At 37.1% G+C, this 27,041-nt stretch overlaps 2 protein-coding genes and 2 long non-coding RNA genes across 13 annotated transcripts in view; 3 read left to right on the forward strand and 1 right to left on the reverse strand.

The window, feature by feature from the left end:
- Window positions 1-18,728, forward strand: part of LOC306658859 — a 28,564-nt gene extending 9,836 nt beyond the window's left edge. The window contains exon 2 of the long non-coding RNA XR_013763171.1: window positions 17,828-18,728. This is a non-coding gene — a long non-coding RNA (uncharacterized lncRNA). The remainder of the gene's footprint in view (window positions 1-17,827) is intronic.
- On the forward strand, window positions 1,199-9,795 carry LOC306658856. Its single transcript, XR_013763170.1, has 2 exons — window positions 1,199-3,953; window positions 4,564-9,795. It is a non-coding gene; the product is annotated as an uncharacterized lncRNA (long non-coding RNA).
- Window positions 9,104-27,041, reverse strand: part of SLC16A1 (solute carrier family 16 member 1) — a 51,101-nt gene continuing 33,163 nt past the window's right edge. For 6 of the 10 annotated variants that reach the window (XM_079135704.1, XM_079135708.1, XM_079135707.1 and 3 more), the window contains 5 exons: window positions 24,529-24,672; window positions 21,521-21,781; window positions 16,206-16,349; window positions 13,637-14,503; window positions 9,104-11,024 (listed from right to left, as the gene is read on the reverse strand). In XM_079135704.1, coding sequence (XP_078991830.1) covers window positions 10,750-11,024; window positions 13,637-14,503; window positions 16,206-16,349; window positions 21,521-21,737 — 1,503 coding nt within the window. In that variant the 5' untranslated portion in view covers window positions 21,738-21,781; window positions 24,529-24,672 and the 3' untranslated portion in view covers window positions 9,104-10,749. The remainder of the gene's footprint in view (window positions 11,025-13,636; window positions 14,504-16,205; window positions 16,350-21,520; window positions 21,782-24,528; window positions 24,673-27,041) is intronic. The other 4 variants (XM_079135703.1, XM_079135710.1, XM_079135711.1 and 1 more) reach the window with 1 other exon arrangement.
- LOC306658769 (small ribosomal subunit protein uS19-like) lies at window positions 16,356-18,728 on the forward strand. The gene has a single exon (XM_079136050.1). The coding sequence runs from the start codon at window positions 16,989-16,991 to the stop codon at window positions 17,283-17,285; it is 297 nt and encodes a 98-aa protein (XP_078992176.1). The 5' UTR covers window positions 16,356-16,988; the 3' UTR covers window positions 17,286-18,728.

The following is a 27,041-nucleotide window of genomic DNA, read 5'->3' on the forward strand; positions in this document are numbered from 1 at the left end:
TAAAGGTAAATAAAAAACCCTGTGTTCAATCTCAAGTTAAAAAAAAAAAAGGAGAATTTAAAAATTGTCATTCAAATTCAGTAGATTTGACTACACCAGATTCTCTTTTGTTCACTCTTTTACAATTTTTTGCAGAGCTAGGAGTGGAACTCAGAGCCTTTTGCATACTAGACAAGGAATCTACTGCTAAGCTATATCCCCAGCTCTTCCCAACTTTTTATATCTATTCAGCTTTTGCCCTATATTCTTTTTCATTCTAAAACAATATGTCATTATACTTCAAGACAAAAATTAATTTTTTTTAACAACAAAAACCTACATTCTTAGCCAGGTGCAGCTGCACATGCCTGCAATCCCAGTGGCTCAGGAGACTGAAGCAGGAGGATTCTCCAGTTCAAAGTTAGCCTCAGCAACTCACCAAGGTCCTAAGCAGGTTAGTGAGAACCTGTCTCTAAATAAAAAAAAAAAAAAAAAAAAAAGGGGTCTGGTGATGTGGCTCAGTGGTTGAGTGCCCTGGGTTCAATCCCCAGGACCAAAAAACCCTATATCCTCAAACTTTAAAACTTTCTTCATGAAGAAATGCATCTTGATTTTTTGCATATAGAGTTGTTTCCTTTCTTAAAAAATTTTTTAGTTGTAGATGGACACCACACTTTTACTTCTTTATTTTCATGTGGTGCTGAGCATTGAACCCAGTGCCATACTCATGCTAGGCAAGCATTCTACCACTGAGCTACAATCCCATCCTGCTTCCCTTTTTATGGTAACTTCACATTTATGAACTAGAATTCATTGTAATCTTGCTTTTTAAACTTTTTATTTGTTCTTATTAGCTCATCATAATCTTTCATTTTTTAGTATTAATTGCCACATACCAACATCTGTATATTCACCCATTTTATAATTTCTAGAAGCATGCATTTCCTCATAATACTATTTTCCCATGTGACACAGGACATATTTACCAACAGATCCTTAGTTCTTCTATAATAATAAGCCAAAAGGAAATTAGTTTAATTTAATGTTCAGTAATTAATGTTTTGGCAGTTTATCTCATTTGGAAATATTCTAGACATTTAACGGATATCTATTATTCATTTTTAACTTAGCATAGCTTTAAGATTGCAAATTACCAAAAAAAAATTTTTGCAACTATTTTAAGTATATATTCATATATATATATATAGATATATATATATTAACTTTTTCAGCTGTAGATGGACACAATATCTTTATTTTTTTAATGTGGTGCTGAGAATTGAATCCAGTGCCTCACACATGCTAGGCGAGTGCTCTACCACTGAGCCACAACCCCAGCCCTATACATATATATTTTTACAGCACATAAATATTGAAAGTTTTACTTAAAAATTATATCACATTTACATTCACCTAATTCACTAGTTGTTAAAAATTTTTGTATTAGGGATTGAATCCAAGGCTTTGTGCATGGCAGTCAAACATTCTACCACCAAGCTATATCCCCAACACATTTTTAAGTTGCTGAGGTTGGTCTGGAACTTGGAATCAAGTTCCAGGCTCAAGGCTTGGGAGCCTTAGCCTCTGAAGTCACTGGGATTACAAGTATGTGCCACCATATCCAGTTTCACTTATTTTTTTTAAATCTAAATTGTATTTCTGACAAAAATGGGCTAAGTTAATGCTACCTACTTATTTGGCCATACCTTTTTTAAACTAATATTTGTGAAAAAGATAGAATTTTTATTTAGCAGTTTCCAAATAACCCCTACCCCCATTTTTAGAAAGTCCAAGGGTCCTAATGAAGATCCTGAAATTTTGAGTTTACTAATTTAGTTAGATAGGTGGTTTCCAATTTAGCTTCTGTTTTTTAAACAGATTATGGAGTTCAGGGTAGAACCCATGAACAAACAGGACAGACAAAGCATTTTCTAAATGGATTACTCTGAGCTCAAGAATCTGACTAGGGCAGAAAGATAGTTAAGAAAACCTTGTTGATCTGAGAGCTTAACGTTTATCAATACTTTATCTAGCTTTCTTTTCTCTTAGATACAGGGGTGCTCTATTACTGAGCTACATTCCCAGCCCTTTTTATTTTTGAGACAGTCTAAATTGCTCAGGCTGGCCTCAAACTTATGATCCTCCTATCTTAGCCTCCAGAGTAGCTGTGATTATAGACATGTGACATCATGCCTGGATTCTTTTTTTTTTTTTTTTTTTTTTAAGACAAAGTCTCACTGTTTCCAGGCTGACCTTGAATTCCTAGGCTTATACAATCCTGCTGAGCTCTGGGACTACAAGCACATATCAGCAAGCCTGGCTATCAGTTTTCTTTTGGGGCTTAGGATGGGATGGTAACAAAAGATTCAACTTAAAAAAAAAAAAAAATCAATTAGTCACCTAAACTTTACATTTGCTCTTTTTGGAGGAGTCTTTCAGAGACGAATGTTTTGAATCTTGAGCTACTTTAGAAGCTTATTCATATGAAAAATAGGTGTCCTAGTGTCTAACTTGGGAGCCCTTGTTTTCAAATATGCCAGCTGGACAAAAGTTGTGGATAACCTAGGGACCTATACTTGCAGTTGTCATCTGAAGCAGAGGCAGTGTAGTGGGACTAAGTCCTAAACCTGTGGAATCTGACGCTCTGCCAGGTAGAGTATGTGAGGATAGAGTTCCATTACAGGCCTCCCAAAGACTCTTTGAAAAGGGTAGGGGCTGTCCAGAGAGAATCTGAGAAATGCTTAATGTAGAGAAATAAAAGCAGATATTTGGTCACAAAAAAAGTGTTGCATGTTGCGTATTAAGTATGGAGAAAAAGAGCCAGTTTTCCCTGTACAGCAGCCCACTGGGCCCTCAGGATCTTGCATCTTCCATCACTCTTCAGACCAGCTTGGGAAACACCCTGCCCTTGTTCCACTTGTGCTTCTGATGTCTGGTCTGTGGACTTTAGAGCCCTCATCACAATGTATTGCAAACATTTTCTTTTATTGCCCCCAGCAGATTAAAATTTTCTTAAGAGACCAGGCATCTGGGCCCTGGTGAACAATTTGTGATTAACACGTGATTATCAGTCACTTCTCCCATGCTCTCACTGAGCATCCCCTGGCCAGTTTTCTCAAGCAGAAACTTCCCCAGATCCTAAAATCAAAAGGCATCTCTCACTTTGTATGCTGTTTCTCAAGAAGCTCAGCCTGGTAGGAAATTTTAAAAACGAATTAACAATGCACTGTGCTGCTAAGAAAGGACAAATAGGAGTGAGTGTAAGAAGGGAGGTGTTTCCAAGACCAGGTCAGCAGGTCTGAAGGCAGGCAGGTGTAAAACAAGGGCTTGCACTTAGGAACTAGGAAATATGGTTAAGACGGGAGAGCAGGGCACGGGTGGAGTACTGGCAAGAGAAAAAGACTGCAGAGGTAGCTGGGCTGGTGGGGCACACCTGAAATGGCAGCAACTCTGGAGGCTGACGCAGGAGGATTGCAAATTTGAGGCCAGTCTCAGTAGTTTAGCGAGACCCTGCCTCAAAATAAACACTTAAAAAAAGCGCTGGGAATGTTGCCGAGTTGTACAGTGCCCCTGGGTTCAATTCTCAGAAGCAGCAGACAGGAGCTGATCAGAGAGGGCCCAGCGGGTCAGGTCAAGGAATTTAGATTTGTTTGGACTTTATCCTCAAATTATAGGATTTTAAGAGGAATGACATGGTTAGATTTGAATTTTATTACTTTTATCTTTATTACTTTGTTTAAAGTAATAAAAGTTGTTTACTTTTTGTCTTTTTTTTTTTTTTAAAGCAACAATGCTGAGAATTGGCCCTTTTAGAAAAATCACGTAGGCAACAATGTTGAGATTGAACTGGAAGTAAAGAATGAGAACAAAGCCTGGGAGGCTTTTATAAACCAAGCCAACCACAGGGAAAAGAGGAGTGATGGAAAGGAGAAACAGTGAAGTAGTTGAATCCGCATGACTTGGCAACTGATAAGGTATGTGGGAGGTAGGACAGGGGAGGTAGGGAGCGGTTGGTGTAGAGATAGAGCCCCCCCAAAGTATCTAACCCTGAAAACTCCCTACTGCAGACCTGTTTACTCATTTCTTAGCATTTGAGAAACAAGATAGTACTTGAAATTTGAAAGGAAAAAGGTTATCAGAAGTCTCTGAAGCTCCTTATTCTAAAAAGCATATACAAATAAAGTCTGAGTAAAAACCACACAGGCCCTTTTCTTTTGGCTTTAAGGTGATTTTAAGATTAAAAAGCAGTGAGAAGAAAGGAAAAAGATAAATCACAAAGACTATAACAAACACGAACCTTCTCTAAATAATTATGCATATACAGATTGTCAGCACACCAGGTGACTTTTAATCCCCATCCAGTTCCCCTCCTGGCCCTCTTAATGGCTTCTAGCCACTTCCTCTTGGGATGTGGCCAGTCTAAGCTCAGGAAATTCAAAGTTTTAATTCTGGAATCAGTAAAGCATATTAGAAAAGGAAATCCCAAGTGAAAAGAGAAACACATTATGAATTTCAAAGCCAAGGGTAAGGATCATAAATTAGATTGTGAGTTTGCTGGGAACCATTTTACTCTTTTGGATGCAGGGTTTGTGTGATTCAGCTTGGCCACTGTTCACCCTTCAGGATCACTCAGGAGTTGGTCTCTTCCATTCTTGTGTATTTCCACAGCTTCCACCCTGCACAACCTTCAGCTCTAGCAGTGTTGCTTTGACTTCTGACAGCAGGGGAGGTGCTGGGCTAGGATGAAGGCCCACCAAAAGGGTCAGTATTCTGAATTACACTCACCTCCCAGGGATTTTGCTTGGAATACATTTGAAGTCTTTGTAAACAGATGAGCTTTGGCATTATCAGCTGTTCTTTATTCTTTGTTGTTCTGGTTAATGACTTAACTGACTTGCTACACTGACCGTGGAATATTCATGCAGATTGATTTTTAAAACTACTCTGCACTGAGCAGTATGTTGTGCACTTTCACACTTAATCCCTGCAGTAATTTTGTCATTTTTAGCAGAGATCCAAAACTTAACTGGCTCAAAGTCACACTTTTTGATCCTTTTATGCCCTCCTAAGATCAATTTCCAGTCTCCTCCAATAGGCAAGGAGTTTACCATCTAGGAATTTTATTTGTATTTTTGCTTCCTGAGAAAAAACAGCATGAGAAGTGAGGGATGCCTTTTGATTTAAGGATATGAGGAAGCTTCTGCAGGAGGTGTTTCTCCTGGAACAGAAGATACTCCAAAAGCTTAGATAAATTAATGTAAACTTACTGTAGTACTTATATCCATTATATTGCTTTCTATTCTGAAAATTTGTTTTCCTTATAACTTATTCATCACCTATTTTCTCCCACCTGAATGTAAGTTTTTTTTTTTTAAAGGAAAATATAAATAAAAATTTAAAATAGAATGTAAGATGCATGTGAAGACATAGTGCAGTTCTGTTCTTAAAACAATGGGCAGGACGTAATAAGAATCCAATAAATAAGGCACAAATTCCACTTTGTTTTCCTTCTTGGTAAATTGAATTGAATCCAGGGCCTCACCCATGCTAAGCATGCCACCACTGAGCTATACCCCTAAAAAGACCCACAGTCTTTTTGTGACATCAGTGTATTGTTTTCTGAAGCTGATCTCAGAAAGATAATGCCTCAGAATAACCACAACCCGTGAATGAGTTCAACATTCACTTGCAGCTGATGCTTAGAAGGGGAACCGCAGGAATCCTGTCTCCAAGACACCTGCCTGCAGGAAGAAGTTCTGGCAGCTGGTTCAGTGCCTCTGCACTCCGTAGCTTTGGTCCACTCCCCGAAAGTGTTTGAATTCCGCGTCCCACTCACCCCACTTTCACCAGAGTACAATCCTTGAAAAGGCTGAAAAAAATTACATGCTTGTAATCATTAGCTTCATTTTCTTAGGAGATAAGTGTCTCTTGCTAGAAGTCTTCTAGATCAAATCCATTGTTCCTCCCCACTTGCTATATTAAATTTTTTTTTTTTAGAGCTAGGGATACAGCTCAGTGGTAGAACATTGGTCTAGCATGTACAAGGCCCTGGGTTTGATCCCCAGCACTGTCAGAGAAAAATTACAATTATCATATCTGTGTAATTTTCTCCCTGTGCATGTGTTTATCACATATTTTGCTGACATATCAAGCTTAACACTGTCATGTTTATATCACAAGGACATTATAACTATCACTTAAATATACCCTTAAAGATTTTTCAAACAGTGATAATTTTGAACATAGACATGAGATTTCTTTAAAATTTGAAATTTTTGGAATGTGAACAAGGTACTTGATACATATTACAAAATTGCTTTCACAAAATATTATACAAATTTACTCAAGTCACCAACTGATAATTTGTCATTTAATCTATGTTAGTGATGTAGTAGGGAAAAATTTAGAAGCAAATTTTCCAAATTTGCTTCTAAGGATATCGCTAGGGACAAAGAACTTTAACCACAATTAGTTACTGGTTATATTTCCTCATTTATACAATAATCTCCACAACTGTGGAGGGAGTGTGCTGTTTAAGTAGAAAAGTACAAGGACTTTGGGATGCATATCACTGCAAGGAGTCAGATATACAAGCACAAACCACATGCTGAGGTGTTGGTTTCCCATTAATCTACATACAAAAGAAAAATGTTAGTAAAACTAAAAGGAGTTGTGATCAAAAAGGAGAATTTGATCACTTAGCTAACATTCTAGAGTCACCCCAAAACCATTCTCTCCAAATTAGAATCAGCTTTGGGAATTATAAGAGCAGAAAGTTTTCCCAAGCACTTTGATTTTTTAAAATAGGTGTTTACATTTACCAAGTACTTGCTTTTAACATAGCTGTCACATATCAACTGATGTTTTTGACAAATGTAGGGGTGGGTACTAATTAACATTTTACATAGGAAATAACCTGATGCTTAAGGAGGCCAAGTAACTTGTTTGAAGACATAGCCTCAATTTGAACTGAGACAGTTTACCTTTCACCCACCCAATAGGCTGTGACTCCTTTTCCTAGCTATGACTACCCTCCAGGCAAGTCAACACAAGGCAAACGGATGCTTTCAGTTTTCAAGAAAGATATTCTACCCTTGTACACCTATTACTTCTACCTACTCACATGTGAATGGATTTGCCACTACAGTCCAGACTTACTGAGAAAAGGGTGACTGAAACTAAAATCCTAATGCTAGAACACATTTCAGGAGTGATGTACTTGAACCCCATCCCACCCCCGTCAACACTAGTCCAGATGCTTCTAAACTGAAGCAACTTGGCCTGATCACATTGGAGCAAGTCAGGCAAGCCTGGGTTGTCATTTCCCATCAAGTACTGAAAGAGTGTTCGTAGTTACGCAAACTATCATTAACTTCTTTCTTCATGTCTTCTAGGCAAATGCCTGACTTATTAAAGTAAGTCATGTTGCAAAAGTGGAAATTTACTGTTAATCTTTCCTTACCTTTCCAAACAAGTGTGTGGTAGAAGGGGAGGAGCCTCACCTGCACTGATGAATAAATTTATTATACTGAGAACCATTTGCTAGGGAAGGTAAAAACCATACACTCAAGGTTTTTCATACAAACATGTAACCAATTTCCAATTTATCTATCAATCTAAAATTCAATATAAAACATGAGCTCATACAAAATATTGGTTAACAATTTTTCCTTTTTAAAATATAACTTTAATATTGACATGTACAACTATGATATAGACATAAACTACTAAATTCAGAGAACCTAATAAACCCAGAGGATTATTCATTGTGACTAACTCAGGGATAAAAAGAGCCTGAATTTTCTAGTTTGTTTTACCATTATCCTTTCCTGAATACTTTTTGTACAGAACTATGTTAAGGTGATCTAAATTTCCAATAGACTTGCATGTAAGCATGATAGAATGGTCTGGTTTATGTTAGCATGATCTCCAATAACTGTCAACCTATGAATTTCATAAGTAATTTTGCTGCTGTGATGTAGAAGCTTGTTTCAGAGTGTACTCTTGGTCAGCATCTCAGGCCTTTTAGATATGGCATCTACCTATGAAGGTTGGGGGCAGCAAAAAGGGAAAGGCAGGTGCTGTATGCACACATCTCTTTCCCCACACAGTCACTAAAACCACTGAACTGAAATAAAACTTCATATAAAGTCAGTCTTCAAATAAACTAAGGGACAACAGAAAGGATCAGAAAGCCGGATGTTTCCAGGATTGATTTACAACAGAGAGATTATTAGCCAGTCATTAACTAGGATCGTTAACTAGGAAGAGAAGACATGGAGCAGGCCCGTGCTGAGTTTTCATGTTGGCTGTTACCAAAATTGATCTTGTATAAAACCCCTGGGTCAGGGGTTTAGCTTAGTGGGAGAGCACATGCTTAGCATATGCAAGGCCCTGGGTTCAATTCCCAGCACTAGAACAAAACAAATCCTTAAGCCTATCTCTGTAGTGTAAAAAGTAAATAAGGGATGGACAGGTGATGAAAAGTTTAGTTCGATTTGAGCCAGTTACTAACGTTTGCTTTGATTACAAAAAATCCAGAACCCTTCATTCTAGAGTAGCAGTGAATCTGCATGACAATACTTCCACTCCAGTAACAGGATTCAACTTTTGAACACAACAGCTTCACTATCTGGGATGGGGGCAGGGATAATCCTTTAAGGCTTGCTTTATTTTATTAATTTTTTACATTTCTATTACTTACAATTCCTCGACATTCGTCTTCATTTTCATAGAAGGGAAAAGAGGTACACCAGAGGTCAAACTTGGATCCACAAAAGATGGCAGCATTCAAACAAGTCAAGTCTGCCAATACTCTCAGCAGGCTTCTTCCCTCAAATTCCTCCTTCTCTGCCATAACACTCATACAAAGGGAGTTTGTCACTGTGTCCTTAAGGCTAACTGCTCTGGATGCTCTCAATTCAAGAAGAGGTTTCAAATTCCCCTTCTGCTTGTCTTAAAGCAAGGAGGAAAGGAGAAAAATCAATGTACAGAATAAGCTATATACACAAATCTTAAGGCACATAAAGTGGGTGATTTAATATTAGCATGGGTCAAACTGAAACTTAATAATGAAAATGAATACACAGCAATATTCTTTAAGAAAAACATTTGGAGGAAGAAATATTTTCTAAAAATAAAATAAATGTTTTATTTGGAAAAGTCAGTCTCTTACACAAGGTTTTGAATCTAAACTTTCACTCATCAATTACAGTGGTATTTTAAACACATTGAATATAATTCATTGAATATATTTATCTTTCTGCCTTAATTGAGAAGACACTAGGTTAAAAAATATTTAGTTCCATTCTGTCCACCTTCCCTCCTATCCTTATATTGAAACCATTTTTCCACATTTCAGGTAAGTGAAAAGGGCCACAAAACTTTGAGTTTGGTGTGGATATAAGAATGTGCCCAATAATTCTAAGCATGTCATAATTTTTTTTTAAGCCTACTCAGAAAAAGAGGATTTATTGAAACTAAGCATACTTTACAACTTCCCTCCCAATCTTATCTTTATTGGTTTGCCTGGAGCCCAATTGTTCTGGCCCCCTTGAATTTGCAAACACTGAAAAGAATGTAAAGTAAAACAACACACACATTTATCTACATTGAATAATATACAGCCCTAACTAAAAGCAAATATAAATGGAACCACCAAAAAAGTCAAAGGGGAAAAATTCCAGGATCTGCTTAGCATATGAAGACCTGGGTTCAATCCCCAGGACCACAAAGACAAAAACAAGAAAGCAGCAACTAATAGCAAAACCAAACCAAACACACACACACAGATTCCAATAGACTCATAGTATAACTGAGGTTTTAGAAAAACCAAATCTGAATTCAGCTGATGCATGAAATATGTCTACATTTAATTAGATGTGCTGCATTTACTAAGGAGTCATGACTATATAATTTTATAGACTTTAATACTTTTAAAGTGAGAAAAATAATACGAAGTGACTTTGAAAGGGGCAATGATCTTTAACCACTCAAAATGTTTTGAACAGGGGAAAGCAATAATTTAGTGAAGAACACCAACAAACAAAACAAACAACAACAAAAAATTACTTGGCTTCTAATAAGAATCCTGGAAAAGATACTCGAGAGGTGTTGACAAATACTATGTGGTTGGGACTGTCAAGATGTTTCCAAGTTTTATATTTTAAATTTCCTAAACATATAGCTAACAGGCACATACGTATGCCAGGCAACTACTGATGCTAGAAAAATATTTTAGTCAGCATTTCATAAAACCTCCAACTTGTAACCGACATTTCTATTCCTAAGTGTTCCACTAACAATGTCTGACAATACATTACAAATAAAAATAAAGCAAGATTAAGTTTCAGAGTTGCCTCAAACAAGTTAGTTGTTATTTTTTCTTTTAATGTGACACTTAAAATAGATGAATTCAGCAGAATGGTTTAAAAAAATTAAGGCTCTCTAAAGAGTTCTAAAGACTAAAACTTAAGGCACATGTTATAATCTTTTTGACACTATTAAAAGCTAAGATTAAAATAAAACAGACAAAAAACACTACTTCTTTCCACAAACTTTGCCAACCACTCCCTCCCCAAAGCATATGATATTTTCAATTCAGGCTACTGGTAAGGAGTGAAACAAAAACTCCATGTTTGAACACCTAGTATGTTTTCCACACAAATGTTCACTGTCTGTATTGAGCACCACTGATAGACTACAGGCCAGGAGAGTATTTCAGAAGTCTTGGGTCACCAACTGCTCCATTCACGCTCCAGTCTCTTTGATTCAGACTGGACTCTCTTCCTCTTTGGGGTCTCCTGTGCGTTTTGGCTTTGGAGATTCTGCTGCTTTAGTAACTTCTTTTGGCTTATCATCAACATCTATTCTGGTTTCCTCCTCTTTACCTTCCTTTTTCTGATTCTCCTCTGCCTTCTGTTCTTTTGCCAAAAGTCGATAATTGATTCCCATGCCAATGAAGAGATAGATACCAGCAAAAATTAGGATTACACCACATGACCAGTACGTATATTTGTAGTCTCCATATATGTCATTGAGACGACCTGAAGATGTAAAAAAAGAAAGCAATGTGGGTACACTGAACAGGGATACTCTTTCCCCAACAAAGTGTTAAGGATCCACTCAGAAAAATGTTAATCCAACCTTCACAAGCCCACAAATAACAAATCAGTAAAAAAAGGGATTTCTAAAAATTACCAATTTAGAGTGGCCTTGTATATTGTTATCTTCAGCAACATGAAAAATCACCAATTCTTGGCAAATTTGAGTTAGGAAAGACCTGGAAATTACCTACAACCAATTCCGCAATACATAATGGAAAAAGTGTTGCTCACAAGAGGTCTAGGAGTCTTGTCCAAGGACACACAGCTATTCCAGTTACCCGGGGCCAAGGCTCTTTCCCTATCAGCATTTCCCAGAGTGTCCTGTGCCGGGAACTGAACCAACGGCAATACTTCACCACCAGGCTAAGCACTTAACCTTCACGACAGGCACATTCCGTGGTCATCCGCACCATATAGACACAAAAACTGAAGTACAGAAGACAGAAGTAACTTGCCCAAGGTCCCAAAGCTAGTAAATGAAACCATTCGTTTGGTTTTAACCCGGGAAATCTGACCCCTGGTCTGTACCTGTAACTACTGCAACAGGAAGTTTAATGTTTCAAAGGTCAAAAGAATTTGGGATGGCATATCACTTCTTTTTATCTTCTAGGCTTTGTGAAGTCCGGTAGTAAAGAAACCCATTTAACTTTGTGTTTCTAAACGTTTTGTTATGGTTGCAGTTTATCAGTATCTCCAGAAATTAACTCTGGAAAGCCCTACTCTGCACTTAATAGAACCAGGTCAGATGTGGTTCCATGTGGTTTCCTGACTCCGGGCATGGCTCATTCAGTAACTGTCACTGAGAGCCCATCAAGACCCAGGCACTGGCTTCGCTCAGCTCTGCAGATGAGGGTGAGCAAGGGCCTTACCATCCACAGCTGAACGGAGAAGAGATGTTATTCAGATACACAAATGTGACAAGCGCTACAGGGAGGGCTGTGAAAGCAGAAAATGGAGGACTGGGACTGGCAGGTGGGGTGAGGAAGTCTTCCTCCCTTGAGTCCACTGAGCCGAGACTTGCAGGGCGACAGGGAGCCTCAGAAGGGGGTGAGGAGAAGATCCAGGCAGAAGAGCAAGTGCAAAGGCACAGGGGTAGGAGGAAGCATGGCATGTGAGCGGGGAAGATGGGCTGGTGCTAAGAAATGAGGCTGGAGAGAAAGGTGAGACCAGGCCAGGCAGAGCCTCGCAAGTCACATTAGGAACTTTTATCCTCACCCTAAGAGCAGTGGGAAGCAACCGAAGAGGTGTAAGACTGCAGGACCGCTGGGGCTGGTACAGGAGTACCAGTTATGAGGTTACCATTAGGATCAGCTGGCATAGGAAACAGGAGTTTGGATAGGGGCGTTAGTTGTGATGGAGAAAAATGGGCAGATTAGGAGATTAAGGAGATGAAATTTGACAGAATTTGTAAACTCACTGGGAAGGGGTTGGGAGGAAAAGAGCTTTACGAAAAGGCTCCAATTGTAGCCAGGCATGGTGGCACATGACTACAACCCCAATCACTTGGGAAGCTGAGATAGGATTCCAAGTTCGAGACCAGCCTCAGCAACTTGATGAGTCCCTGTCTCAAAAATAAATAAATAATAATGACTGGGGATGTAGTTTAGTGGTAAGCACCCTTGGGTTCAATCCCCAGTACCAAAGACAAAATCAAAAATAGCTGTAGACTTTTGTTCTGTTCTGTATACTAACTCCCCAAAACGAAATTCCAAAAGTCTGAATCACATCCAAGAGAGATTCAAATTATTTTCTTGCTTTGTGTTATCTATGGAGCTATTAATTTAAAAGATGAAGTGATAAGTAACCTCAGGGACTAGTTCCCAAATTACACAGTGACTTACAAGCTGTATAACCTTGGCCAAATTATTTTACTTTTTGAAGCTTCTATTTCACTTATGAAATGGGGATTAAAACAGTCCTACCTCACAGACTTGTGAGATGCAACAGATACATACAACTTTAGTGTAACAATTGGTATGCTGTGAGTTTACTATTACACTATTACTACTGGAATAAATTCCACCACTGAAATGAAATTCCCTGAGCTGGAAATGATGGAGCATGCCTGTAATTCCAGCAGCTCCGGAGGCTGAGGCAGGAGGATTACAAGTTCAAGGCCACCCTTGGCAACTTAGTGAGATCCTGTCTCAAAAGAAAAAAAAGAAAAAAAAGGGTAGGGATGTAACTCAGCACCCCTGGGTTCAACCCCCAGTACAAAAAATAAATAAAATTTAAAAATCTCCAAATTATTTTTAAAGGTAGAACTGTTCTCCTACACAGAGTATGATAGTTTTGTGATAATTTTTAAAATATTGTCTTTTATAATAATATCTGATCCTCCCTACAGCTGATGATTCTATTTTGATTTAGTATTTTAGCAATTATGCTTTGTTAAGTAGTGTGCCAGCACAAGAGCACAGAAATGAGAAACACTTGCTCTTTGTCAAACAGCTCACTAATCTGTTTTCTATCACTGTTCCAATCCTGTACACCTGGGTTTTTTTTGTTTTTTTTTGATAGTATAATCACAGAGGTAGGGAAACATACTGTACCTAACAGTGGTGGCCCCAGGAGGACAGGACAGCATTCCACAATGGTCACCAATCCCACAGCACTGGAGAACCTCTGTGGTCCAACGAGGTCCATCAGTGTTTCAAACAATACGGAGCTGAGCCACCCAAAGGCAAATCCAAAGAATCCCGCATACACACAGAACCCAACGTAGCTGTTGGAGGATAAAGGTGCCAGCAAATGACACACTCCATTTGCAACAATAGAAGCAGCAAAGAAATATTGGACTCTTGGTCTTATCCACTTTGTGTTGGCTACCAGTCCCATGGAAGGTCTGGCTACCATGTCAACAAAAGCCAGAATGGAAAGAAGGAAGGCTGACTTCTCATTAGAATAATGCTTACTCTTGCCATAATTACTAAGAAATACCAAAGGTGTAAAGAGTCCAAAAAACATGAGCACATTTCCAGAGAGATACAGCAAAAAGCCTCTGTGTGTGAACAGGGACAAGTCCAGGAATTGGTTAACTTTTTGGATACTTGAACGTTTTTCCTTTTTGCGGTTTCCTCCAATAAGATCTGTATTTGCATCACCAGAACTCTTTGAATCAGATTTTCCAGATTCCGGAAGGGATTCTTTGGACCTAACATTTTCTATTTTTGTTGGTTTGGGCCCTATAGGTCGCATCAAGGATCCAGCCACACAGCAATTTAATAGGAGGCCCCCAAGAATTAGGAAGCTTCCTCTCCAGCCAAAGATACCAAAGAAAGCCTGATTGAGTGGGGCCAGGGTAGAGAGGAATACAGGGCTGCCGGCCATAGCTAGTCCATTGGCCAATGGTCGCTTCTTGTAGAAATACTTGCCAATCATGGTTAGAGCTGGATTCAAGTTGAAAGCAAGCCCAAGACCTAAGGAAAAGGGGCAAAAAATAACATGATATAATAAATACCAGGAATACCTTTGATATTACTTAACCAGACAAAGAAACTAAAATAAGAGGTACAAGTAAGAGAGGAGACATAAGAACCTCATTATTAGATGATACACTGTAAAGTATGAATTCAAAGGTGAACTACATGGACTCAAATCTCAGCATCACTACTTACTGTGCAATAGCCTGAACAACTCAAAAGACTGTTTCAAAATAAAAAATAAAAGGGCTAGGAATGTAGTTCAATGATCAGATACTCTCTGGGTTCAATACCAGTACTTCAGGCAAGAGTTCTACTACCGAGCCACATCCCCAGCCTCATTGTTCTTACGTCAATAAGAAAGTAAATTTACAAGAGTAGTCAAAAAACATATTAAAAAAAAAAAAAAAAAAAAAGTAGTATACTCAAAGACCTATCCACAAAATGAAAAGTTATTTCAGTTACCCTTTACTTTCTTAATATGCAAACAGAGACAAATGAAAACCTGAAGGTACTTATCACCTATTAAATTAGAAATGATGAAAAAAAAATATCCCATTGTTGGCAAGTACATCTCCTCTCTCATACTGTGGCAGGACTCTAAATGTGGAGGACAATTTAACATATATGTATTTAAAAAACACACAGAAGACTGGGAGTATAAGTCCATGGTAAAGCATTTGCCCAGCATACACAAGACACCAGCAAAAGAAACAGAAAACAAAAAACACAATGCATTGTCCCTTTAAAACCCTTAACAGTAGGGTATGGTGGTGCATGCTTATAATCCCAGCAGTTTAGGAGGCTGAGGCAGGAGGATCACAAATTCAAGGCTAGTCTCAGCAACTTAAGGAGGCCCTAAGTAACTCAGTGAGACCCTGCCTCAAAATTTTTTTTAAAAAGCAGGGGAGTTGGGGATGTGGTTCAGTGGTCAAGCACCCCTGGGTTCAGTCCCCAGTGCCAAACAAACAAAAAACCCAAATCTTTAATAATCAACAACAAAGAGATTAGTTAAATAAAACTATATGTAGTCAATGAAATAATACATTAAATTTGTTATATATCAGAGTACTGACATGGCAAAATATTTATGATTTACACTACTAAGTGAAAAAAAACTGGTGATGAAACCTACAAAATTTAATTCTTTTTGGTACTAAAAAAGAGGTTAGGTTTGTACATATAAAAGTATGGAAACACAAACCACAATAAGTTAATAGCAATATTTTCTGGATTGAGACATAATGTGCAATCTTTATTCACATTAGTGGTTCATTACCTTAATTTGGTGACTAAAAAAAAGAAGAGGGGAATTGTTTCCCTTACCCCTCAGAAATGTTATTTGAACATTCTTATCAGATAATTTCTCTTTTATGTCTAATATATTGTCCTATTCCAGTAAGGGCCTATTCTCCTTAGGAGGAAGAGGTAAAGAGAGAGATTAACCATGTATACCACCACTGTGTAATTTTAGGAAAAGAGAGGTAATCACTTCTTTAAAGTCAATGGATAAAGAATAAATGCCTATTATATGCCAGAAATTTCTTTTAAAATGTTTGCTTTTCTAGTACTCAGTTTATCTACAGTTTGAATCATTTCTGTAAGAAAAGAATTTCAATCAAGAGATCTGAAAGTTGAATGCAATGGAGTACCAAATGACCAGCAAAAAATGAACACCTGAAAACAAACAATACTTCACCTCCAATGACACCAATACACAGGTAAAGTTCCGATACAGTGTTACAGAAAGAAGCTGCAATTAGGCCACAGCCAGACAAGCAGCCACCAGCAATCATGACTGGACGACTGCCATATTTATTCACCAGGATACTGCTGATGGGACCTGGGAGAGAACAAAAAAACCAATATAAAGGAACCATACGCCCTCACATTTACACAAAACTTGAATGACAATAAAAGCAAGTCTTCTAAAATAAACAAATGGCAATGACAAGAATCAATCTCTCTATAATTATTTGAGAGTCATATACATGTGTGCTGGAAAACAAAGGTGTTTCAATGTTATTAATTTTTCTATATCTAGAAATACTTAATAGAATTTTACTAAAATATAAAAGACCCCAGTCCATTGTTAAGTTTTCTTTTAAAGCATAATAGGCTAAGAATACCTTGATAGTGAATGTTCACAGGAATTTGATACATGTAGTATGATTAACCTTTGTATAGTAAGTTTGCTGTTTCAATTTTTGGACAGGCACACTGAGATGATGAGGTAAAAGAATACATCTGAGTAGCTTTCTGATTTTAGAGCATTATTTACATATTACAACCAATGTGGTTTGTGTCATATTAAAAAAAAAAAAAAAGAAAAAAAATGCATAATGATTTTTAAGTTTTCCAAATAGGTCATTTAAAAAAACGAAAGTTTTTCTGTAGAGCCAGCAAGACAGTGGAAGTGGAGCAGAAGGGAACCTTTTGTAAGTTCACCTACTGTGGTGTGGACCCCAATTAGCTGCTGGACATGCCCTACCAGCAGCTGAAGCAGGTGTATAGTGCAAGCCAGTGGCGGCAGCTGAACTGGGTCCTGCATCGTCAGAATCAGCACTCTCTGCTAAAGCGCTTGCACAAGGCCAAAAAAAGAGGCACTCCCCTCCCCATGGAGAAACCTGAGGTGGTGAAGGCACACCTGTGGGACAGGATCATTTTGCCTGAGATGGTGGGCAGCATGGCTGGCATCTACAATGGCAAGACCTTCAACCAAGTGGAGATCAAGTCTGAGATAATTGGACACTACCTGGACGAGCTCTCTATTACCTAACCAGCCTGTGAAGCATGGCTGGCCTGGCACTGGAGCCACTCACTCCTGCTTCATCCCCCTCAAATAGCCTGCCCAGAAAATAAAGGCCCACACAACTCAAAAACAAACAAACCCAAAATTGTTCTCAGTTACAGCTAGATGTCTCAGGTACTGAATTGAATGTATTTTCATTCCTCAATTACGATGTTTCTTGGTAGCAATACTGTGAAAAAAGGCTTGCAGAAGAACAAGTTAGATAATAAATAATTTTACAAATATAGCTGTAATGAGACTCCAAAAAAAAAAAAGGTGGGCACGGTGGTGTGTGCCTGTAATCCCAGTTGAGGCAGGATCAGGAGTAACTCAGTGAGATCATCTCCAAATAAAATACAAAAAAGGGCTGCGCATGTGGCTCAGTGGTAAAGCACCCACTCCTGGGGTTCAATTCTCAGTTACCAAAAAAAAAAAAAAAAAAAAGGGGTGTGTTGTGTGTGTGTGTAATGAAAGATTGAGTAACCAGATTAAAATTCTCAGCTAAACATACCAAAAACAATTTTTTTCAGAATGGAAAAGAACCACATGACAAAGAACCAGCAAAAGATTTTATGCATGTTATGTATAAATTTTCACAAATTTACAGAAAACATGGCCTCTCTTCTTACTTGCTACAAACAGGTATAATTTGCCACCTGTTTTTTTTTTTTTTTTTTTTTTGGTAGTACTAGAGATCAAACCCAGGGTCTCAGGCACTGTACCATTGAATTGTATCTCCAGCTCCCATTTCCATATTTATAAATAAACAATAATCAAGTCTTATCTATTTGGTTAAGGAGATGACCACAAATGGAAAAGGCTCACTGTAATGCCTTGTAGGGAAGAAGATACAAGAAAACAATCAATGCTAGAACTTGCAAAGTCACAAAGCTAGTGAGAGCCTGAGTTTCACATCTAACCTATCCCCTCTACCCCACTATAGTACTCTGTAGTTTTGGAACAAAGTTATAATGCAAAAGACACAAATCACATTTCTATTAGCATAGCCCATTCTGACCTTACTGTATTTCTTTCAATACTTAGCTCTCTAGAAGACAGTATGTTTATTTTAAAAAAATATACTGACTGCACATATTCAGAATACACTGTTGGTTGATCATGTTGCCATATTCTACTTCCATAAATACTGAAAAATTCTATCATTATTTATATGCTAGTATTGTTATTCAGAGTAGACACATGGTATTCTAATATTAAAAGGATAGGTCCTGGTCCAAGGGAATCCTAATTCAAATTATGGCTCCACCACTTTCTACTCTTTGTTCCCCAGAGGTAGTGATGGTGGTGGTTGTTATTTTTTATTAATTATTTGCAGTACTGGGGATTGAACCCTGGGCCTCACACATGCTAGGCAACCCGAGTTTAATATTAATCTACCTCCTAAGGTGGTTGAAAAGAATAAAAATGAATTCGAATGTGAAATGTTTAGGTCTTCAACAAATATTGGTAGTGATAACTATAACATTAGTGCATATGCTTATGCTTTTGTGTACTTACTTGTTTGCATGCACTCTCTAGAATCTAATTTAATCATCTGATACAGGTGTATGCATGCGTATTAATAATTCCTTGAGAAGGAATCAAAACTTGATTATCCTTGTGTTTGAGGGGACCCAAGCCTAAGTGGCAGAGTCAAGGACTAGATGCCAAAAAGGCTAAACCCAGTATGTGCACAAAACTAGGCAGCTAGTCCTTCAAAGTTGTAGTCTGAATGTTGGTGTCCCCTCAAACCTAAGGACGCCTAAGAAATAATTAGGTCTGAGGGCAGAGACTCATGAATGGAACCAGTGTCCTTATAAAAGAGGCCTGAGGGTGCTTGTCTTCCCTTCTGTCATGAGAGCATATAGCTAAAGGTAACCATCTATGAAGAACAGGCTCTTAACAGATGCCTGAAAAGACTAATAGTGACTTAATGAACATATTAGGTCACAGGTATTTGAAAATAATTTGAAGTTAGAGCTTGTGTAAGACCAAAGAACTGAACACAAAGAATATTTGCAAAACAGTTCCAAATAAATCAGTAATGAGATCGTTGTACTGTCAGAATTTAAAGATTAATATTGCCATACTGTTGACTCTATGAGGTGTAAGTTAATACTGTAAATTCTCATTCAAAATTGCAAATGAGAGTATTAAGATGCTCATCATGGTACTGAAAATATGTAAATTTAAATTTTCATATTAAAAAATGAAAAATGAAATATAGGCAACTAAGGATCTCCCAATAATACTTAGACTCTTAATAACCATCAGTATGTATCTTTAACCCAAAGCCCTAAAGAAAAGAATATCATTCAGCTGAAAACATACCACCATTCAGAGTATAGTCTAAGTGTACAAGTTTAAAGGATTATGACAGACGTAAGATGAAAATACTTAGGGGACATATCACTTAGAAAAACAACAACAAAAAATCCCATTTTAATACAACTTCTGCCACAAAGCCCATGATAGGCAATTTGTCCTTCAGTTATTTCAGGAAAGATGGCCCTAATTAGCTATAATTAAAAATAGAAAGCAGTACTTTATAAGCCTATTATAAGACAAACTCAGAGAAATGTGCTAGTTATCTCACTAACTGGGTGAGGACAAAGAAGGAACTGTTTCCCCCAAAGGAAAGTGTCATGTGCAATTAGCACAAGTGACATCACTTACTTTTGATGCAAAATGCAAGTGGCTCCCAAGCTTTCTGGTAGTTTAGAATTGCAACATGTGAACCTCTGATTTGTAATCAGCTTAAAGATACAATGAGTACCTGGAGTACCTCTGGATAGTATTTATGCCAATTTCTTCAAGTCATCATACTCAAAATCTGATTAGAAACTCTGGCAGATTGGAGTTCAAAGCCTGTAAATTATAGGCTTTTGGAAACTAGCTAATGCCCAAAGTCCCTTTTAATTTTTCTGAACTTAAAATAAAATAAAATAAAGAAAGAAAGAAAGAAAAAAAAAAAAAAGCACTACAATTTAGCTCTTAGGTTCTTTTAGATTAGAATGTATTTGAAAGACATAACAGGCTTATATTAAAAATGTAAAAAGAAGAAAAGGCTACATGGTGGAAAAAATAGGTATTCCCATTTTTCCCAGACACCCAGGTTATCTTCCTCCACAGCAACCAGTTTACCTGTTTCTTCTGTGAAAATTTAATAATGCTGAATTTAATTATAATTTATACTACATATTCCTGCCTCATAAGTCTACATAATTATCTAAAAAAAAATTATAAATTTCTGAGAGGAAGGGATCAGGACAAGTGTTCTTTCATAACAAACAGCCCAGTGCTGAGTATACTGCTGGAGCCCACTAAGTACTAGTTCAATCTGCTATCAGTTTAGCAGCCTAAAAAGTTTTTTGCAGATGAAGTGTAGAATCTTCATACTAGCTATTAAATGAGTTACATGCTAGTATAATCAGAGGCATTAAATTAACAATGACAAGATTAACAGAAGTTATCTAAATAAAGAAACGAGACACTGCCAATCCCAGTAAACAAAAACACTTGGCTCTAGAATTCCTGCTAACTAAGCAACTATATATTTTATTATGGTAGGTTTAACTTTTACACGTTTAATTGTGGTTTGATGTTAAGTGAAGCAAACAGTATTTTAAATGAGGTTAAGTAAGCAGTTTACTCTCTACATAGCTTTCATAACATGCCAAAGAAAATAGAAGGGGTAGAAATGATAAAAACTCAAGTTTAAAGTATAACTGAAATGCTTCTGGGACGCACATCACAAGGAACAAGGGAAGGTTTTATTCAGTTCTTCAATTTCTAACACCATTAAGAGATAGATACACCTGAGACTTTGAATTATACTATTCAGGTCACTTTGATTTAATTCTTCCAATATCAACTTTTAAAAATCTATATTTATGTTTACATTTCAATAGTCTGAGAGCTAGAAAAACCATCTGTACACACTTCATTTTTATGAAATCTTTTTAAGCTCAATGATACTTGAATTGGAGCGGATCAGAGCTGTTCACAATTTCTCATTTCTATTTCAGAAAACCAGAATGAAACAAAATGGAGCAAGATTTATCACTGTTATCAGGAACAAAACAAAAAAAACATGACTCTAAACACCAATGTTCAAGAAGCAACATTTCAAAACATCTTGAGACGTTCTTTAAAAATGTTATCAAAAGAAACTGGCTGCTTAATGAAAACTACTGAAAAACCAAGCTTTTATGGATACTTACCTCCAGCATACATGACAGCCAACATGATGGAGGATATCCATGATACTTCACTGGTGGTGGCATTGAATATACCTTCAATTTCCTTAAAGAAGACTGTAATGGATTTGGGAAATGCATAAGAGAAGCCGATAGAAATGAAAGCTCCAACTACCACTGCCCATCCCCAGCCTCCATCTGGGGGAGTATATCCAACTGGTCCTCCAACTGCTGGTGGCATTTTAAGTATAGATGAATTCCAAAATGCAGCTCAAATCCAAATATCTGAAGAATATAAAATTAGAAGTGTGTCAGTAATAAAGTATTCTCACAACAACCCTTCTGTGCAATAATAAATGGTCTTGGCCTTCACTCACTCCTGGTACCTGGAATAGAGTGAGTATGTGTGGTCGCACACACACCTGTAATCCTAGTAACTCAGGAGGCTGAGGCAGGAAGAGTCTAAGTTTGAAGCCATCCTCAGAAACTTAGTGAGACCCTGTCTCCGGAGAAATAAAAAGGATTCAGGATGTAACTTGGTGGTCAAGCACCCTGATTCAATCTCAGTAATAACAACAACAAAAAATCTGAACCAAGTAGAATAGATTTCTGTCAAACAAAATTACATTTCATTTAATTAAAATAAATGTGTTAATACACATCACCGTGATAACCATCTTATTTTTCTAGAACTAATGTGAACTTAGAACAGGGAGGGCAGGAGTATTCTGCCCATGTGAAATAAGTTCATGCTCCCTCCAATATTTCTGACCTAACCTCTTTTTCTGTCATAGGACTCTGTCCTTACTTTAGGGCCCTAGAAATTTTTTACTGCATGGGGCAGTGAACCATAGTAAGAAATGGGATAAGTAAGAGAGATGCCTTTTTTTAATTAGTTGGCAGAAGGATCTTTGGATAAGGCAAGTTGGAAAAGCAGAAGACCTCAGGTATCTGTTTTTTGAAAAAATGATTTTTAGCTAAGGTCCCACCTAAATCTAATGATTTGGGAAAGATTTCCTTAAAAATATAACCTAATTTAAAGATTAAAGATGCTTATCCTAGGGTTGGAGTTGTAGCTCAATGGTAGAGTGGTTAGCTCACATGTGAGGCACCAGGTTCGATCCTCACCACCACATAAAAATAAATAAGTAAAATAAAGGTATTGTGTTCATCCACAGCTGAACTATATATATATGTATATATATATATAAACTTTATATATATATACATATATATAAAGATGCTTATCCTAAAGCATTTCACTTAGCTAATATTTACAAGGTTTCTACTAAACTGAATATTAAAAAAAATCATTTAATATCAATTCTACTAACAGAGATAGCCTAGATTCTAAGATTATTTTAAACAGAACTCCTCTGGGCATTAATATGAGTTTTTCCTTCATGTAAGTATGAAAAAAAGAGAACACTTGAAATTTTTCAAAGAACTAATAAAAAGATTAATTCACCTCAGAATATTTACATACATAGAATAATACCCACACACATATAGTAGAGCTGTTTAACACATCAAGCCCTGACTGGAACAGCTAATACGTGCTGGACGTGATTAAACTTTGGGCTTAGCTGCCAGCTATGATTTGTCCCAATTAAAGCAGTTCTAATTTTTAGTCACTAAGACTTGCCTCATCACGTTAATAATACCTTATTCTATAAAGTCAAAATTAGATTTAAGGATAAAGCTTTAGTAAGTATGAAGTGTAAGAAATAAAGAGCATGAAAAATAATTGTTGGGAAAAAAAAAAAAAGAATATTTCCCAAAACCAAAAACAGATTTAATACAATTCTGCTACCATCTAACAAAAGGCTGTTCCTGTTAACTTAAAAATTTTTACTGTACATAACAGGGAAAAAAGTAATATAATGTAAACATATTATTTCCTTTTAAACTGGTATAACTCAGTTATGGAGAGAAAGGCTCATTCAAAATGTAAGTTACAAGCAGGACCTCTGGCTCAGTATTTGGAACTCCATTAAGAAAAGGGAGCATATATATTTTTTTGTTTGTAGAAGTCCAGAGGCTAAAAGGGACTAAAGTTTAAGACTTTAATCCTTACACTGTACATAGTAGCTGCCTTCCTATCAGCTTAGCTATTGTTGCCTATAAGTGATGGAGGCATTAAGAAAAAAGTGATAGGGTGATGAGAAAAGCTCAATTTGCCTCAGAAAGGATGACAGGAAACAATAACCTTAATTTTTCTTAGCAATAGTAATGGTGGTAAGAAACCCCTTTCAGATTTTCTGAAATCTCTCTTCTTATACATCTTGGGAATTGTGCTTAGTAAACCAACCTGAAAAGCCAAAGTTATGCTCCATATCCCACCCCCTACCCCAGTTTTGGGTCCACTCCAGAAGAGCTACAAAAGCCCTTAGAAACAGTCATCATTTTGTTACCTACACTTTGCCCATCAACACATAAAACAAAGCCACTGTCATTTCCTAAAATGGCAAAGGCCAGTTTGTGAATGAAAGAAGCAGAAATTATCTAAAAATCAATAATCTTAAAAAAAGAATTCATTACTAAGTGTAAACCAGTTTTAGATTTCACATGGCAACATTCAAATTCAGAAGGCTGATTTACTGAAGCTATTGCTGCTAGAGAAGCTAACCTTTTGCTCTTTACAACTGGCCCTAATCCAGCTTCATAGCTTACAGAACCACCTGCCCCAAATTAACCTTCAAGATTCAAGAACTAGTAAATCTCACCTTCTTCTGCCTTATTTTCCACTATTAAACTGAGTACAGTGAAAAAGGAAGAAAAAAAAATATAATCAGACTGGAGTGTGTAGCTCAGTAGTAGAATATGTGCTTAGCATGCACAAGTCCTTGAGTTTATTCCCTAGCACATTCCTCCAAATCAAACAAAAAGCACCAGTCACAATAAAAATACAACCAGTAGACCTAACACACAGCAATGTACTATTTTGATCAAACTGCAAAGAAGAACCTTTAAAAAGTGTAAACCTGTTTCTGCAAACTTCCAACTACTTGTGTCATTCAGGGAAAACTTACCTATATTACAAGAAGTAAAATACACTCTTCTCATTCCAAGAGAAATTAACAAATTGCTAACTAGAATGCTTTAAGAAGCATTTTAAATCTATCTTCCAGAATATGTACAAATAGGTTCTTGCTTTTAACTCATTTTTACACTCCCTAAAAAAAAAAAAATCAATGTTTTAGTTAATAATCTCATAGTTTTTTTTAATACGATCAGATCTTTTTAGTAATAAAATAGAAAATGTATTTTTTTTTTTTTTTAAGACAGCAGATCTCAGGTGCAGTGGTGCAAGCCTGTAATTCTAGCAACTTGGGAGGCTGAGGAAGAAAGATCACAAGTTCGAGGCCAGCCTCAGTAACTAAGTTAGGCCCTAAGCAACTTAGGGAGACACTGTCTCAAATGAAAAATATAAAAAGGACTGGGGATGTAGCTTGGTGGTTAAGTGCCACTGGGTTCAATTCCTGTTGACCAAAGAACACAATAAGAAAGACATGTGGCCACTTTGGAAAATATGGAGATTCCTAAAAAAAAAAAAAAAAAAAAAAAATTGATCTGGTAATCACAGATTCCAGGTATATATATCAAAGAACTGAAATCTGTATCTCAAAGATCTGCACTTCCATGTTCTTTGCAGCATTAGTCAGTAATAGGCAAGACATAAAAGCAACCTAAATGTTCATCAATGGACAAATAGATAAAGAAAATGTAGCATATACATATAGTGGAATATTACTGAGCCTTAAGAAAGGAAACCCTGCCACTTGTGACAACATGGATGGACCTGAAGGACACTTGCTAAGTAAAATAAACCAGACCATGAAAGACAAATACTGCATGATCTTTCTTACATGTGAAACCTAAATTAGTCAAAAAAGCAGAGTGAAATAAGTTCTGGAGATATATCATACAACACAGGGCCTATGATTAGCAACATTATACTAAATACTTAGTTTGCTAAGTATATATATTTACATACACACACACACACATATATAAACATAAATGATAAGTTCATGGCATAGTGATGGTTTCACAGGTGCTGACTTATCTTCAAACAACTCAAGCTGCATACGTTAAATATCTAAATTTCTGTATGTCAACACATATTATTAAAGCATTGGAAGGGGGAGGGAGGGTCGATTCTGGGAGAAAGATTAAATACGTGTCATGAAATGCATAAAAGTATCTTATTTTCCTGGGTTTACTGTTCTAAGTAAAAACTTACTTTCAGGGCTGAGGATATAGTGTGTTAGTTGTCTAGCATGCTTGAGGCCCTGGATTCCATACTCAGCACCCATACACAACAACAACAAAAATCCCTAACTCTCAATACCCAACACCTGCCCCCTGAACAAACAAATATCAAAGGTTTTGGTCTAAAGCAACCTTAAGCAGATAATATAGTTTAAAAGGGGAGTAAATCTTTTTCAGATAATTGTGAATGTTCTTTGATTTTGTTTTACTGGTACTGGGCATTGAACCCAGGGCTTCACACATGTTTAAGCAAGTGCCCTGTCACAGAGATCCAGTTCTTTTTAAAATTTTGAGAAAGGGTCTCACTAAGTTGCCCAGGCTGGCCTTGAACTTGTGATTCTCCTGCAGCCTCCCAAATAGCTGGGATTATAGGCAAACACCACACCTGGCTATATGGTCCACCCCTCTGCAATGCTGGGAATTGAATCCAGGGCTTCAAACATGATAGGCAAACACTACACTACCTCAGAGCTATATCTCCAGACCTATATTTTCTTTTGTTGTTGTTTACCTTTTTAAAATTGGTTCTTGGGCTGGGGAGATAGCTCAGTTGGTAGAGTGCTTGCCTTGCAAGCACAAGGCCCTGGGTTTGATCCCCAGCACTGCCAAAAAAAAAATTGGTTCTTTTTAGTTATACATGATTATACATGATAATGACAGTAGAATCCATACTGGTATAATTATACAAGCAAGAAATACATCTTATTCTAATTAGGACCTTAGTCTTGTGGATGTACATGATGGTAAGTTTCACTGTAGTATATTCATACATGCATATAAGATACGTCAGATTCATTCTACTGTCTAGTCTTATAGTTTTTTTTTTTTCCCTTTGGTAACAGGGATTGAACTCAGGGGTGCTTAATCACTGAGCTATATTTCCAGTTCTTTTTTTTAGAGACAGGGTCTCACTGAGTTGCTGAGTACCTCACTAAATTGCTGAGGCTGGCTTTGAACTTGAGATTCTCCTGCCTCAGCCTCCTGAGTTACTGGGATTACAGGTGTGTGTCACCACGCCCAGCTTGGACAGCATTCTCTACCCCATATCACGAATTTGTTCAAAGTTTTTCCCAACTGGAAAGCTTATAATGCATGCTTGTTAGGAGTGATGGCACCATAAAACAGATAAAACCTAACATTTGTAATGCTCCTAATTTGTACTGTGATCCAGAAAAGGCCTGTTGTCTTTCAAGTGAACATATCATGTGACAGAGTAGAGTGTTTGTCAGATCTCCTGGCCCTTTCATTACCTAAAGTAAGATAGGAGGTG

Source organism: Sciurus vulgaris, assembly GCF_902686455.1.
Source record: "Sciurus vulgaris genome assembly, chromosome: 1".
Lineage (NCBI taxonomy): Eukaryota > Metazoa > Chordata > Mammalia > Rodentia > Sciuridae > Sciurus > Sciurus vulgaris.